The following is a 12,836-nucleotide window of genomic DNA, read 5'->3' as shown; positions in this document are numbered from 1 at the left end:
CCTGCCCTGGTAACGAGAACGCTACAGGAAGACTATGGTGGTAACTGCCCCTCCCCAGAGCTTCTTCCCTTCTGCCATTTGCCCCTCCATCTTTGTCTGGTTCAGAAGCTCGCCATATTTGCATACACTGAATCGTAATCCTTTTTCCTAAATACTTTTGATGACGTAATACCTACTTGATTGTTTCCAAGTCGACGATCACATTCCACCTCTGGAAAACCAGCTACAATCACCCAGTACGCGTGAATGGCGGGTCAGACTCATCCTCCTGCCACTCGCCATGTTCCCTCTGCTTCAGCCACACGGTTACTGTGCATTAGCGGGTTTATGTTTAAGTACCTTTACACTGGCCTGTCCTAGGCCACTTTGTTTACAACATTTCCAAGCTCATAAAACATGATTCATGAATAAAAAACCGTTTTGGGGGCCAGCCCGGTGGCTCAGGCAACCGGTTAGAGCTCCATGCTCCTAACTCCGAAGGCTGCCGGTTCGATTCCCATATGGGCCAGTGGGTTCTCAACCACAAGGTTGCCGGTTAAACTCCTCAAGTCCCGCAAGGGATGGTGGACTCCGCCCCCTGCAACCAAGATTGAACATGGCACCTTGAGCTGAGCTGCCTCTCGGATGGCTCAGTTGGTTGGAGGACAGCCTCTCAACCACAAGGTTGCCGTTTCGACTCCCGCAAGGGATGGTGGGCTGTGCCCCCTGCAACTAGAAACGGCAACTGGACCTGGAGCTGAGCTATGCCCTCCACAACTAAGACTGAAAGGACAACAACTTGACTTGGAAAAAAAAGTCCTGGAAGTACACACTGTTCCCCAATAAAGTCCTATTCCCCTCCCCCAATTAAAAAAAAATTAGGTTGTCTTTTAAAAAAAAAAAAAAGAGTTTTGGAAGGAGTTCATAATTTGAAATAAAGGGTGGGAGCGGGGTGATTCCAGGCTCCATGTCTTAACTGTGTGATCTTGAATCACCCCTAAACCTCCATTTGGCCGATAACTACAGAATGCTGGAAACAGAATCGGGGCCTCCCCCACCCGTTGGTGGAAGATCAAGGCAGTCATGCATGTTTCTTAGTAAACAGTAGACTGAATTAGTGTCCAGGTGAGAACTTCCAAACCTCCAAATAATTTTTATAAAATTTTGAGCCAAACCGAGGATATGCCTTGAAGCAAGATCTAAGCAGATTGAGAAACATGCTTCTCAGAAGAACGGTTTGCAGTTTCTTTTATGCATTTGGAATTAAGGAGGGAATGTAAGGAAAATTACAAGAGGGTGGGAGAAAGCGAGGCAGGATCCGGTTACAGGATAATTAAGGCTATGTGCTCTCAGTGGTTCCGCTTAAGGGGGTCTGAACACAGGCATATAAAGGTGTGTTGAGCATAGAAACACTGGACAGCGCTTGCTTTAAGGCAAAGATAAACCTTTTACTAAAGTTATGTGCCTGGGGCATGACTACTGACCAGGACCTGCCCAGTTAGTAATTTACTAGGTTGGTGCAAAAGTAATGGTGGTTTAAAAGGCTAAAAAATTGCAAAACCCGCCATTACTTTTGCACCAACCTAATATGATCAGAGCACTGTGAGATTACTTTCTATAGAACCCCTTTTTTGCCCATAGTAGCAAATACTTGTTAATTGATTTTTCTGTCCTAGCTTCACCAACCTGGTTTTCAGTCGCCAAAACCTGGGCATCCGACTAGTCTTTGGCTACAGTAACGGTCTAGTATAAAAGCTGGGATTATCTCCCAAAAAATCATCTCCCGTGTCTCACAACTGGAAAAGCACAGCTTGAAAACGAAAGCCCCCAGCCGGTGCTGGATCAGGTCTCTAGCCCCGCCACTCCGAGCACCGCACGCTGGCCGGCCGGCGGGGCTCAGCACGTGAAGGACTCTCCTATGCGGCCTAGAGACCGAGGCCGCCGGACCGCCCCGGCGTGCTGCGCGGTGCGCACGTGACCCCGCCCTCTGCCATTGGCCGGGCGGGAAGGGCGGGGCGGCCTGCCGGGCGCGAGCCAGCTGGGCCCTGCCGGTCCTGATTCTCTGCGTGCTGCCTTTGGAGCCGCTGCGAGGTGCGAGCTCTGGGTGGAGGGGTGGGCCGGGGAGGCCGAAGCAGCGGGCGTGGGCACCACGCACGCGCTGTGCGCGCCAGCGGGAGCGCGGCCTCGCGCCCGCGTGGCAGCAGGTGTGTTCGGCATCTCTGTCGCGTGACGGAAGAGACTTAGGCACCTGGCTGGGGGCGGAGTCCGTTCAGGCCACACCTCCTTCAGGTTCGAGGGCTGGGACTGGGCGGGGCCAAAGAGACCTGCCCCTCGAGGTCTAGCCTGGGGAGGGTCCAGAAGGGTTGTTGGGCTTCTTTCAAATTAGGGAGAAAATGGGGTAACACCCACCCTCTTACTACCATGGCAATAAGAGGAGGGCTGGTGCCCCTGGGAACCGAAGCCCTGAAGGAGATGGGGGTTGGGGGTTCCCCGAGGGACCTCCAGATCCTATCTTGAACCAACGGAGGAGTCGTAGCAAATGAGCTCAGAGGTGTTTGGATACTGGTCCTGGCTCCACCCCAAGTCTCAGTCAGCGCTCTGGCAAGCCTCTGCCTCATTCCCCCTGGCCTCAGGCCATTCGTGGTCCGAGGCCACACTCATCTGGTCTGCCGCAGGATGGGCCTCTCCGTGGCTCGGCTGTGGGGCTCCCCGGGGCTGCTCCTAACTGTTGCCCTGTACCTGGCTCTCACCCTGCACCCCGTTCAGGCCTCGACACCCCCACACCGGGACTACTGCGTCCTGGGTGCCGGGCCCGCAGGCCTGCAAATGGCCTACTTCCTGCAGAGGGCAGGGAGGGACTACACAGTATTCGAACGCGCCCCGGGGCCAGGCAGCTTCTTCACACGCTACCCCCGGCACCGCAAGCTCATAAGCATCAACAAGCGGTACACCGGCAGGGCCAACTCCGAGTTCAACCTCCGCCACGACTGGAACTCTTTGCTCAGTCACGACCCCCGGCTGCTCTTCAGACACTATTCCCCCGCCTACTTCCCCGATGCCAGCGACATGGTACGCTACCTAGGGGACTTCGCAGCCAGGCTGGGGCTCCACGTGCTGTACAACACCACCATTGCCCACGTCACGCTGAGCAAGGATCGGCAGGCCTGGAATGGCCATTACTTCATCCTGACCGACCAAAAGGGCCAGGCATACCAGTGCAGGTAAGGAACCGGGTCCCAGAACTCACCTCCTGAAGTTGGGCTGGGGCCTCTCCTGGAACAACTGACACCCCTTTGTTGGCCGGTGGATGTGGGAGGAATGGGAAAAATCTGCCACCTCCTGTTCCCACTGAAATTCGTGCCAGGAGGTTCAGCTCAGCTATCATTTCCCACAGTGCCCTAAAAAAAAAATTGTGATCAACTATGTTTGGAAAATACTAACCAGTTCTTTCTTCCAGGATTTTTCGGTCTTTAATATCTTCATATTCACTGTGACACTCCCAACATTGAGTGTTCAGTATTGTCTAAGCTTATGTACCCACAAAATCCTTTTGTAAAACACCTCCTGGAACTAGTGTTCCCCAAAACACATCCTGGGAAATGCTGGGCCGAATATTAGATGAGCTCAGTGGGATTTAGAACTGAACAAGACTAGGAGGCTCTACAGGTAGTGCTACCAGCATTCAGTTTTGGTTGCGAGAAAGCTTACTGTCATGTGGACATCTCAAATTCAGAGTCGAACACTATATTGCACTTGTTTCATCCTCATCAGGACCCTGTGGGGGAGGTTCCCTGATCCTTATGTTCCAGATGAAGAACTGAGGCTCAGAGAAGTTGAGTAACTGGTGCTATGTCACACAGCATTTAAGTGGCATGGCTGCAATTTGAGCTCATGTCTTCTTGATCCCAAAGCCCATGTTCTTTCCGCTGCACCTGCCTGCCTCTCACTTCCTGGCCATTAGCCTACACCTGGCTCCCGACAGGTGCTCAATCAGAGTTCATCTTCTCATGTCATTTGCCAGAGACCCGGCTTTACTCCTTGCTTGTTACAGCCCAGGGAAATAAGGTTTGGGCCAACTTGAACCCTTGCCTTTTGACAGTTGTGCTATAGCGTAGAGGAGTCAGAAAACGCGGAGCAATGGGGGCTGCATATGTGCCATGTACAGGCCATCGATTTCTAAAACCACCCTGTGATCAAAGCGTTCTTCTGCAGGCTGGCAGGATCCAGCTCCCGGTGCCCACTACAGGACTGCAGTCCCCACCAGTATAAAGAGCAGGGCTTTGGAATCCTGCTGATCTGTGGCCAGATTCTGGCTCTGCTGTCTTAGGAGCTTTGGAAGCCATGGGCCATGCAGGGCCTGTCTCCTCACCTGTAAAACGCACCAAATAACACCAATCAGAGTTGAGAGCAGTACGATGATGCATGTGGCGCTTAGTACAGGACGGGGTAGGGAATTACTGCTCAGTAGATGTCTCCATCTGTCAGCAAGTCAGAAAGGGGAAAGTGGAACAGCAAGTCTCATTTTCATCACTGAGGGTGATACTTGTTCTGACTGCTGTATTCCAGATGGGGTGAATTACTCGACTTCTCAATGGTGCCACCTTCTCCTGTCTGAGTCAGAGTACTTCTAGTATCTGGTATAATAATCCCAGCGAGGGGTAAGGGAAACTGTCCACTGGAGTGAGCTCAGTGAAGGGCAGGGTACAATGGGATAGGTCCATGAACAGAATGAATGAATGTCCTGTTTTCTTTTAGGAGGCAGCAGCCTGGGTGAGGCTGGCGAGTCAGGTGACAGGTCCAAAGAGTGATTTTCACTTAATGTCTTACAGCTACAAGACTAAGACATCTTCCCTCTGTCCTCCACCTGCAGCGTCCTTCTTGTCGCCACTGGTTTGTCAGTCCCCAACCTGGTCGACTTCCCTGGCTCCGAATATGCGGAGGGTTATGAGTCCGTGTCCGTAGACCCCAAGGACTTTGTGGGTCAGAATGTGCTGATCCTGGGCCGTGGGAACTCGGCCTTTGAGACGGCAGAGAACATCTTAGGTGTCACCAACTTTATCCACATGCTGAGCCGCTCCCGGGTCCGGCTCTCCTGGGCCACGCACTACGTAGGAGACCTCAGGTATGCCACACAGCTGCTGCTCTTGTATTCTGTCCTCAGGCCACCCTAAAGCCGTTCCTGACCCCATCTGGTCTGCCCACCCCTTCCTTCGCGTCTCCTGTACCCTAGCCAGACTCCTTTCTCTCTCCTGGCATGTCCCTTGGGCCCCAGGGCCATCAACAATGGCCTGCTGGACACCTACCAGCTGAAGTCCCTGGACGGGTTGCTGGAATCCGACCTGACAGATCTGGCGATCGTGAAGGACCATGAGGGCAAGTTCCACATCACCCTAAAGTTCTACTGGGAAGAAGGCAACCAGCGTGCCGACGCTATCACCCTCCCCCAGGATGACAGTGACAACTTTGCCATGCGTGTGGCCTACGACCGGGTCATCCGCTGCCTGGGCTGGAACTTTGACTTCTCCATTTTCAACAAGTGAGTGCAAACGGGAAGGGAGCTGCAATCTCCTAGCAAACCCCTCTGCCACCTTCCTGGGGGAGCAGCGCCCTGCCCGGCAGCACCGGGGCTCTCAGGACCCCTCCCTCAGCACGGGTGTGGGTGGTGCCTGGTTTCCCGCCTAGGCATGAGCTCTCTGTTGGGGGGGCTCCCTTGGGCCCTCCCTCCTGGAGCACCAGCCGCGCATCTTCGTCTGTGTTGTAACCCTCCACCCTCCACCCGAGAGATGGAAAAGCCACTCAGACAAAAGCACGAGGTGAATCTGCTGACCGGGGGTATGGTGGCTCAGAGCACAGGTGGTGGGGTCGCTCGGAGGTCCCTTCTTACCAAACCTGTGAGCTCTGGGAAAATTACATAACCACGCTGGGCCCCAGTGTCTCCATCGCTCAAATGGGTGGACGGCAGTTTCTTTCTCCTAGGGCTCTAGTGAGGATGAATATGGGGAAGTACTTGGCATACAGCATCTGCTCGGTAAAACGGTAGCTGCTAACATGACATAACTACTTTGCAGAACTGCTTTGTGGAGCCTCACCTTTAGACCCTGCTGCCTTAGTACCCTGGCAAGGCTTAGTATCAAAGAATCCATCCCGTGTCTCACTTTCCTTCTGGCCAAGGCACAGGCAGACAAGGAGAACCTAGACAGCCTGAGCCAGACCCTCCTGTCCCATCAGCTCACACAGGGCCCAGTCTCAACCCAGAGCCCAGCCTCGAGTCAGGCTTGCAGCCTGGCCCTGACCCTGACCCGCCACATCTTTCCTCCAAGCCTCAGTTACTCCATCTGTTGAATGGAGATGATTATACCCACCTCTTGCAGTCCTGATGTGGTTTAAACACAGTAAGGAATATAACGCACTTAACTCAGTGCCAGGCCTATAATTAGTGTTTCATACACAGCAGATTTTTAGTAATAACCTTTCTACTCACAGGTCCCTCAAACTGTCTTCAGTGGGTGAGTTCAGCAAGAAGTACCCACTGGTCAGAGGTAGCTACGAGTCCAAAGGGAGCCGGGGTCTCTTTGTCCTGGGTACCGCCAGCCACTCTGTGGATTACCGGAAGTCTGCTGGGGGCTTCATCCATGGATTCCGATACACAGGTGAGTCCAGACAGAACCATTCCAGGGACTGGACACACACTCCTGATTTCCAGCAGCCTTAAAGGGATTGCTCATCAGAAGTCAATTGTCATAAATTCCCTGCCTGGGGCAGACGGCAACAGGTTTTCATGGTCTGAGGATATGTCTAGAAAAGCACCAGGTGAAGTATAACAATATGTACATCTGGGATGGTAAGTTACATGCCTACACCCTGTACGGGTGAGGTACCATTGTTAGCGAGAACACGGAGCTTGAACGCAAACCTAGGTTCCTGCCCAGCAGGGTGGCCTCAGAGGTGAGGCTTCGTAACCTCTCTAAGCCTGTCGTCAGAGATGTGAACGAGGGCAACTCCCCACCCTCAGGGGGCTGTTGTCAGGACTAAATAAAGCCACACCTGAGAACCATGCAGCTGTGAAGCCTCACATGCACAGACTTTTGGGCACCAACAGATTTCAATAAAAATTGCACTTGGATGATCTTAGCTCTTTTTCAGAAGTGTAGGTACGAATGGTCTTCATTCCGGGGAGGCTGTTGGATGGGTGCTTTATTGCACGGCGGGTGTTACACGGGCCAGTTAATTTTGCCAAAACACCATAAGGGTCCTGCACCCTGACATTTCTGTATTTGATACCTCGCACTGCCTTCCTGCTGGTTTTTGCATTTCACTATCCTTCCAGTTTAGCTGAGACAGATAATCATGTTTTGCTGTTGTTTCCAGATGATGTATTTTATACCCCATGCGTGTTGTCAGAGAAGGAAACCAGGGAGAGAGTGTTAGCGGTCTATAAAGCAGAATATCTGCGAATTGAATGCACACGTGCACACAGAATGAGAAGACTGTCTCTTCAGCGTGTCTCCCCAATAAGCAACCCTCATCATCGTTCCCATGCCTGTCACCCTCTCCTAGTAGTCACTGCCCCATCTCTCTTGCTTCTTTCTGCCCCCTGCTCTTTCCCCAGCTCACATACTTAATCCTTACAACAACCCCACGAGACAGATCCTGTTCTTTCAATTCCATTTTGCAGATAAGGAAATTGGGACACAGAGAAGTTAAGTAATTTGCCCAAAGTCACCCAGCCAGTGGGTAGTACTTGCCTGACTAACACTCACAGCTAACCACTAAGCTTCAGGCAAGTGGGAACCCACTACTACTAGCTCAGTACCCGACTCAGAAGAAGGGTGGTGGGGCTGTACACAGCACACCCTGCCTGGCCATGGCTCCATGCAGCGGAGAAATGGGGCCCAAGAGAGACGAGTAGGAAACAGTAAGGCAGAGGAAAACAACAGCAGATCAGAGATTGGCGGCACAGACTGTAACCGCAGAAGGTCAGACCCCCTGGAAGCCCTGCCCATCCCCCTCCTGTATCTCCCTGCACTCCGTCCCTGCCCTGCTTTCCTGACTCAGGGCCTCTTCGTCTCCTCTGACTGCTCTTCCTGCCACTGGTCTTTCTGGCTTCCCATTCAGCCAGCATAGTACCCATCAAAACATTTCTTTTTAAAAAAAACTCTTATCCTTCTTTCCTCTGCTTACAAATCTTGAGTGGCTCCCTATCTCCAAAGGGGGATTGCCAGCTCCGGGGCATGCCATTCAGAGCTTTGCGCAGGCTGACGCCAGCTCAGCTTTCCAGCCTGGTCCCTCGCCTGCTTTTCAACATGTGCCAGATTCTTCTCAAGATATTATTTCTTCACATATGTGCTCCGTCTGTCAGGGCACTGTCCCCAGGCTTCTCTAGCTGTGTAATTCCTCAGCCTTTTGCAAAACTCAGTTTAACCATTGTTTCCTCCAGAGAGCCTGATGTCTTGTGAGGCTGCAGTCTTCCTGTGACTGTCGGCCCGCTGAGTCCCCTGTCATGGGTTGCCTGTGGCCTTGGCCTTTATTGGACTTGGGTGTTGTGTTGATTCATTTTGGAACAGCCGGCACCTGTGCACAGTGCCCCAATTTCACAACTGCATACAGCAGCCCCAGGTATATAGAAAAACGTCTCCCTGTTGTTTTATTAGACAGCTGTTGCTTTTCTATCCTTACATATACATATACACAAAGCATCTCAAAATAGAACTTAGTGACAGGTTGGATGCAGGCTGTGAAGGAAAGGAAGCAATCAAAGGCTTTCCATTTGCGAGTCTCTGACAGAAATAGGGACTGAGGTGGGGCGAGATCTCAGAGGCAGGTCTGGTTCCGGTTCCGGAGTGGACGTACCACATGTGGAGTGATCACTGTGGGACTTCCCTATGCTGGTGGCCTAAGGCAGGGCTGGGCAAATGGTGGCCTGGGGACCAAATCCAGCCACACCCCTTCATGTAGCTATCCCTATGGCTGCCTTCGCACCAGAGGCAGAATTGAGCAGTGCAACAGACTGCAAAGCCGAAAATGCTTCCCATCGGCCCTTTGCAGAACGTGCTGACCTGGCTCTAAAGACTTCTTCTTGGTGCCCTGCACAGTGTCTTGCGTTCGTAGAAGTTGATGGGACCTTATGTCCTTCCTGACGGTAAATATAAACTCTTAAGTGCGGCATGCCGTTCCTCCCTCGGGCCATTTCAGTGCGTGCTGTTCACCGGCTGCTGGAGCACCGCCACCACCGTGTCGCCTGGCCCTCCACCGAGCACCCCATCACACAGCTGACCAGCTCCATCCTCCGGCGCGTGAACGAGGCTTCTGGGCTCTACCAGATGTTCAGCGTGCTGGCCGATGTCGTCCTGGTGAAGGAGTGAGTAGCCCACCCCCACCACACTCTCCCCTCCGCCTGCCGCATCATATGTACCGTCACAGCTCTTCTCTTCCTAGTCCAGGTGTGGACTAGCCCAGTGGTTCCTTCCTAAGATGAAGCCTGAGGAGGGATGGGGTGGGGCAAGCGGTGGATTTATTCTGGGGGGGAAACCAGTGAAATCAGCACAAGCTCTGTAGACAGACAGGTCTGGGTATGAATCCTGGCTATGCCTCTTTCTACCTGTGTGACCTTGGGCAAGTTAGCCTCTCGGAGCCTGTTGTCTCTCATCTGCAAAATGGGGATAACACCTACCTTGCAGGACTATAGGAAGGAGTAAAGGTAACTCGTAGAAAGCATTGGGCGCCAAGACGAGCAGTACACTGCAACATGAGCGCCACCAGAGTGATTTAAGAGTTCCCTGGGGCCAGGACCAAGGGGGATCCTTGTCAGTCAAGTGATAAGGGGACACTTCCTGAGCGGGAAACAGTGTGGAAGGGCTGGAGAGGGAGGGCCTCAAAGGGCAGGTGGCTGGAGAGAAGTGGAGGAAGCACCCTCAGAGGGAAGAGCCTGGTCCAACCAGGGGTGCAGCAGCACGCCAAGTTCAGGGACATGCAAGAAACTCAGCAGCGCTCAGCACAAAAACCTCCCATCATTCTTAATTCCTCTTTCACACCCATTCAACACATTCAAACTAGCTGTAAATCCTGTCAGCTCTACCTTCAAATGTCTAGAACCTAACCGCCTCTCACCAGCTCCACACTGCGCCTTGGGCCGGACCCCCAGCATCTCTCAGCTGCACTGGGATAGCGGTGCTCTGCTCTTAACACGGTGGAGGGTGCTCCTTGTAAAACACAAGTCACACGAAGTCATCTCTGCTCAATACTCTCCAGGGGCCAGTGGCTTCCCTTCAGTCCAGATGAAACCAGAAGTTCCCATCATGATACACATAAGCCCTCCTTGCCCTCCCCCAATGGACTTCCCTCCCGGGCTCTCCTGCCCCCTCCTCGTCGACTGCACTCCAGTGCCCTGGCCTTCCTCCTGTCCCTTGAACACACCAAGGCATTCGCCCTGTCCCAGGGCTTTTCCATTCCCCCTGCTCAGCCTGGATCTGTCTTTCCCCCAGCAGATATTTCAGGAACCCATCCCACGTGTAAGTCAGGGATCAGCTATAAGTAGTGTTAAAGTAAGGTGTGCAGGGCTCATCAGCGTCTGCAGCTGGTTGATTATTGCTTCTCAGAAGGAGAGAGACACACGTACACACGTCCCCGGGCACTGTCCTCTCGCCTCTGCCACAGCACTGAGGGTCCTGCCCTCCCACTTTGTGTCACCCTCAGGAACGCCACAGCATTTGAGTACCTGGAGGAGTTCCCCACGCAGGTGCTGGCCCAGCTGGAGACCATCACGGGAAGGCAGGCCAGGCACGGGCTCTTTGTCATCAACATGGAGTATGGTAGAAATTTCTCTGGACCTGACAAGGACGTCTTCTTCTACGACCGGTCTGTGGGGCACACGGAAGATGCCTGGCAGTCTAACTTCCTCCACCCTGTCATCTACTACTACAGGCACCTCCCCACCGGTAAGCCGGGTCGCTTCTTTCCCCCAAGCATGGGCTTTCTGGAGATGGGCACTCCTCAGACCTCACTGTGTGTCAAGCTGTCACACAACACTCCCAGCTGACAGAGGAAGACCACTGGGGACTCTGCGGGAAAGAACTAGAACTGGTTAGCACTGGAGTGTAGCGGTAGAATACAAAAAAGCTGGGCAGTGTCCCCAAGTCTGTCCTTTCCTTGCTGTATAACCTTGGACCATTTCTTACCTCTCTGAGCCTTAGTTTCCTCATCTGTAAAATGGGGATAAAATAGCACCTTCTTTGAAGAACGGTGTGAGGGTAAATGAGATAGCATATGTAGAATGCCAGCATGGTACCTGGCACAGAGTAGGTACCAAGAGATGAACCCCCGGGGAACACGACTCCTGCTTCAGAACTTGACGGGCTGTCACTTGGAAGAGGATCTAAAAAAAGGCAGAGGATGTATCAATAGGTAGAAGTGCTGGGAATGCAGGTTTATAGTCAATGTACGGAGCAACTAATAGTCAAAGCTGTCCCACAATGGGGTGGGTTGCCTCCTAGACTTGAATCTCCCAATACAGGGATGGCTGGGTCATGGCTCGAGGCCATCTGACAGGGACACCACAGAGGGGAGTCCACATCAGGGGGTATATGAACTGGATGAGCTCGAAGGCCCCTTTGCATGCAGGGCCTGAGTCTCCGCAGAAAGACCAGTTTTGAAGCAGCCACAACAGACCGCAGTCCATGTGGGTCCTAGACAAACCCCAAGTGCAAGAGATTACTCTTAGTTCTGCCCTCTGATACCACAGGGGCCTGTCTAGTCTTGTCCCGCTTCTTCATGCTAAGCTGCCAAACATTTGGAGATGGCTGTTGAACAAGCCGACCACGAGCAACACGAAGGTGTATCAGGAAAGCCAAATATGAGTGAGGGAGGGAGGCACTGGGGACATGTGGGAACTATGCCATCGGCTTGGGGATGGGAAGCCCCGCGCTGGGCTCTGACGCCACCCCCGCCTCGTCCCACAGAGCAGGATGTGAGGTTCCGCCCTGCCGACTGGCCCCTGCCTCGGCCCACGGCCATCCACCACATCGTGGAAGACTTCTTGACAGACTGGACCGCCCCAGTGGGCCACATTCTACCTCTGAGGCGCTTTCTGGAGAATTGTTTGGACACCGATTTGCGAAGCTTCTATGCAGGTAACTTAAGTTCCCAGAGGGACAAAGGGACCGAGCTAGAGGTTGAAAAGAGACCAGACAGAGCCATGCCCTGTAGAGTTGAAGGACGTACATCTAGAAACCCAAACACAAGACTTCTGTTCCCCACAACATGGTGGACGAGCTGTTCACAGAAACCCCTCCTGGTACAGCACACCTGAAAATATGAATCACATGTCTTTTTTATTTATTTTTTCCCCCTTTTTCCACTTCCCCCTGCACTCCGGTTCAAGCCGTTGCTTCTCAGTCTAGTTGTGTAGGACACAGCTCCCTGGCCCATGCTGGTATTATGAGCCTTGCGCTGCCCTGGCTGAGGCAGTCGGTTGCCAGCCGTCGGTTGGCTGCTCATGGCCACTCACACTGGCTGCTGGCCACTCACGCTGGCTGCCAGCTGCTCATAGCAGCACATGGTAGCCCGCAGCAGCACGTAACAGCCCATGGCCGCTCACACCATCCTCCAGCTGCTCACAGCAACCCAGCTCCAGGGAGAGTTGTTGTTAACAATCTTAGCTGTAGAAGGCGCAGCTCACTGGCCCATGTGGGAATCGAACCAGTGGCCTTCGGCATTAGGAGCACAGCGCTCCAACTGCTTGAGCCACCAGGCTAGCCCCAAATGTCTTTTTTAAAGAACTAGCAGAAAAATAAGGGAAGTTCCCAGAGCCCAGATACTAAGAAAAGCACAAACCCAAGCTGGACGTGAGTTATCTGCTGGTC

General features: G+C 53.1%; 1 protein-coding gene and 1 long non-coding RNA gene across 3 annotated transcripts in view; one reads left to right on the top strand and one right to left on the bottom strand.

The window, feature by feature from the left end:
* The first annotated feature begins 1,983 nt into the window (after positions 1-1,983).
* Positions 1,984-12,836, top strand: part of FOXRED2 (FAD dependent oxidoreductase domain containing 2) — a 16,314-nt gene continuing 5,461 nt past the window's right edge. The window contains exons 1-7 of the mRNA XM_019713443.2: positions 1,984-3,200; positions 4,850-5,101; positions 5,252-5,515; positions 6,463-6,629; positions 9,172-9,337; positions 10,672-10,913; positions 11,934-12,104. Coding sequence (XP_019569002.1) covers positions 2,656-3,200; positions 4,850-5,101; positions 5,252-5,515; positions 6,463-6,629; positions 9,172-9,337; positions 10,672-10,913; positions 11,934-12,104 — 1,807 coding nt within the window. The 5' untranslated portion in view covers positions 1,984-2,655. The remainder of the gene's footprint in view (positions 3,201-4,849; positions 5,102-5,251; positions 5,516-6,462; positions 6,630-9,171; positions 9,338-10,671; positions 10,914-11,933; positions 12,105-12,836) is intronic.
* LOC109435498 (uncharacterized) overlaps positions 7,154-12,836 on the bottom strand; it is a 25,053-nt gene continuing 19,370 nt past the window's right edge. The window contains exons 4-7 of one of the 2 annotated variants that reach the window (XR_012494110.1): positions 11,264-11,350; positions 10,694-10,835; positions 10,087-10,178; positions 7,154-9,457 (exon numbers count right to left, since the gene is read on the bottom strand). This is a non-coding gene — a long non-coding RNA (uncharacterized LOC109435498). Of the gene's footprint in view, positions 9,458-10,086; positions 10,243-10,693; positions 10,836-11,263; positions 11,351-12,836 lie in introns of those variants that run through there. The other variant, XR_012494111.1, reaches the window with a different exon arrangement.

This window comes from Rhinolophus sinicus, linkage group LG02, assembly GCF_036562045.2.
Source record: "Rhinolophus sinicus isolate RSC01 linkage group LG02, ASM3656204v1, whole genome shotgun sequence".
NCBI classification, from domain to species: Eukaryota; Metazoa; Chordata; class Mammalia; order Chiroptera; family Rhinolophidae; genus Rhinolophus; species Rhinolophus sinicus.
Note: the sequence above shows the minus strand (reverse complement) of the source record. Positions and strands in the feature narration are given on the sequence as shown.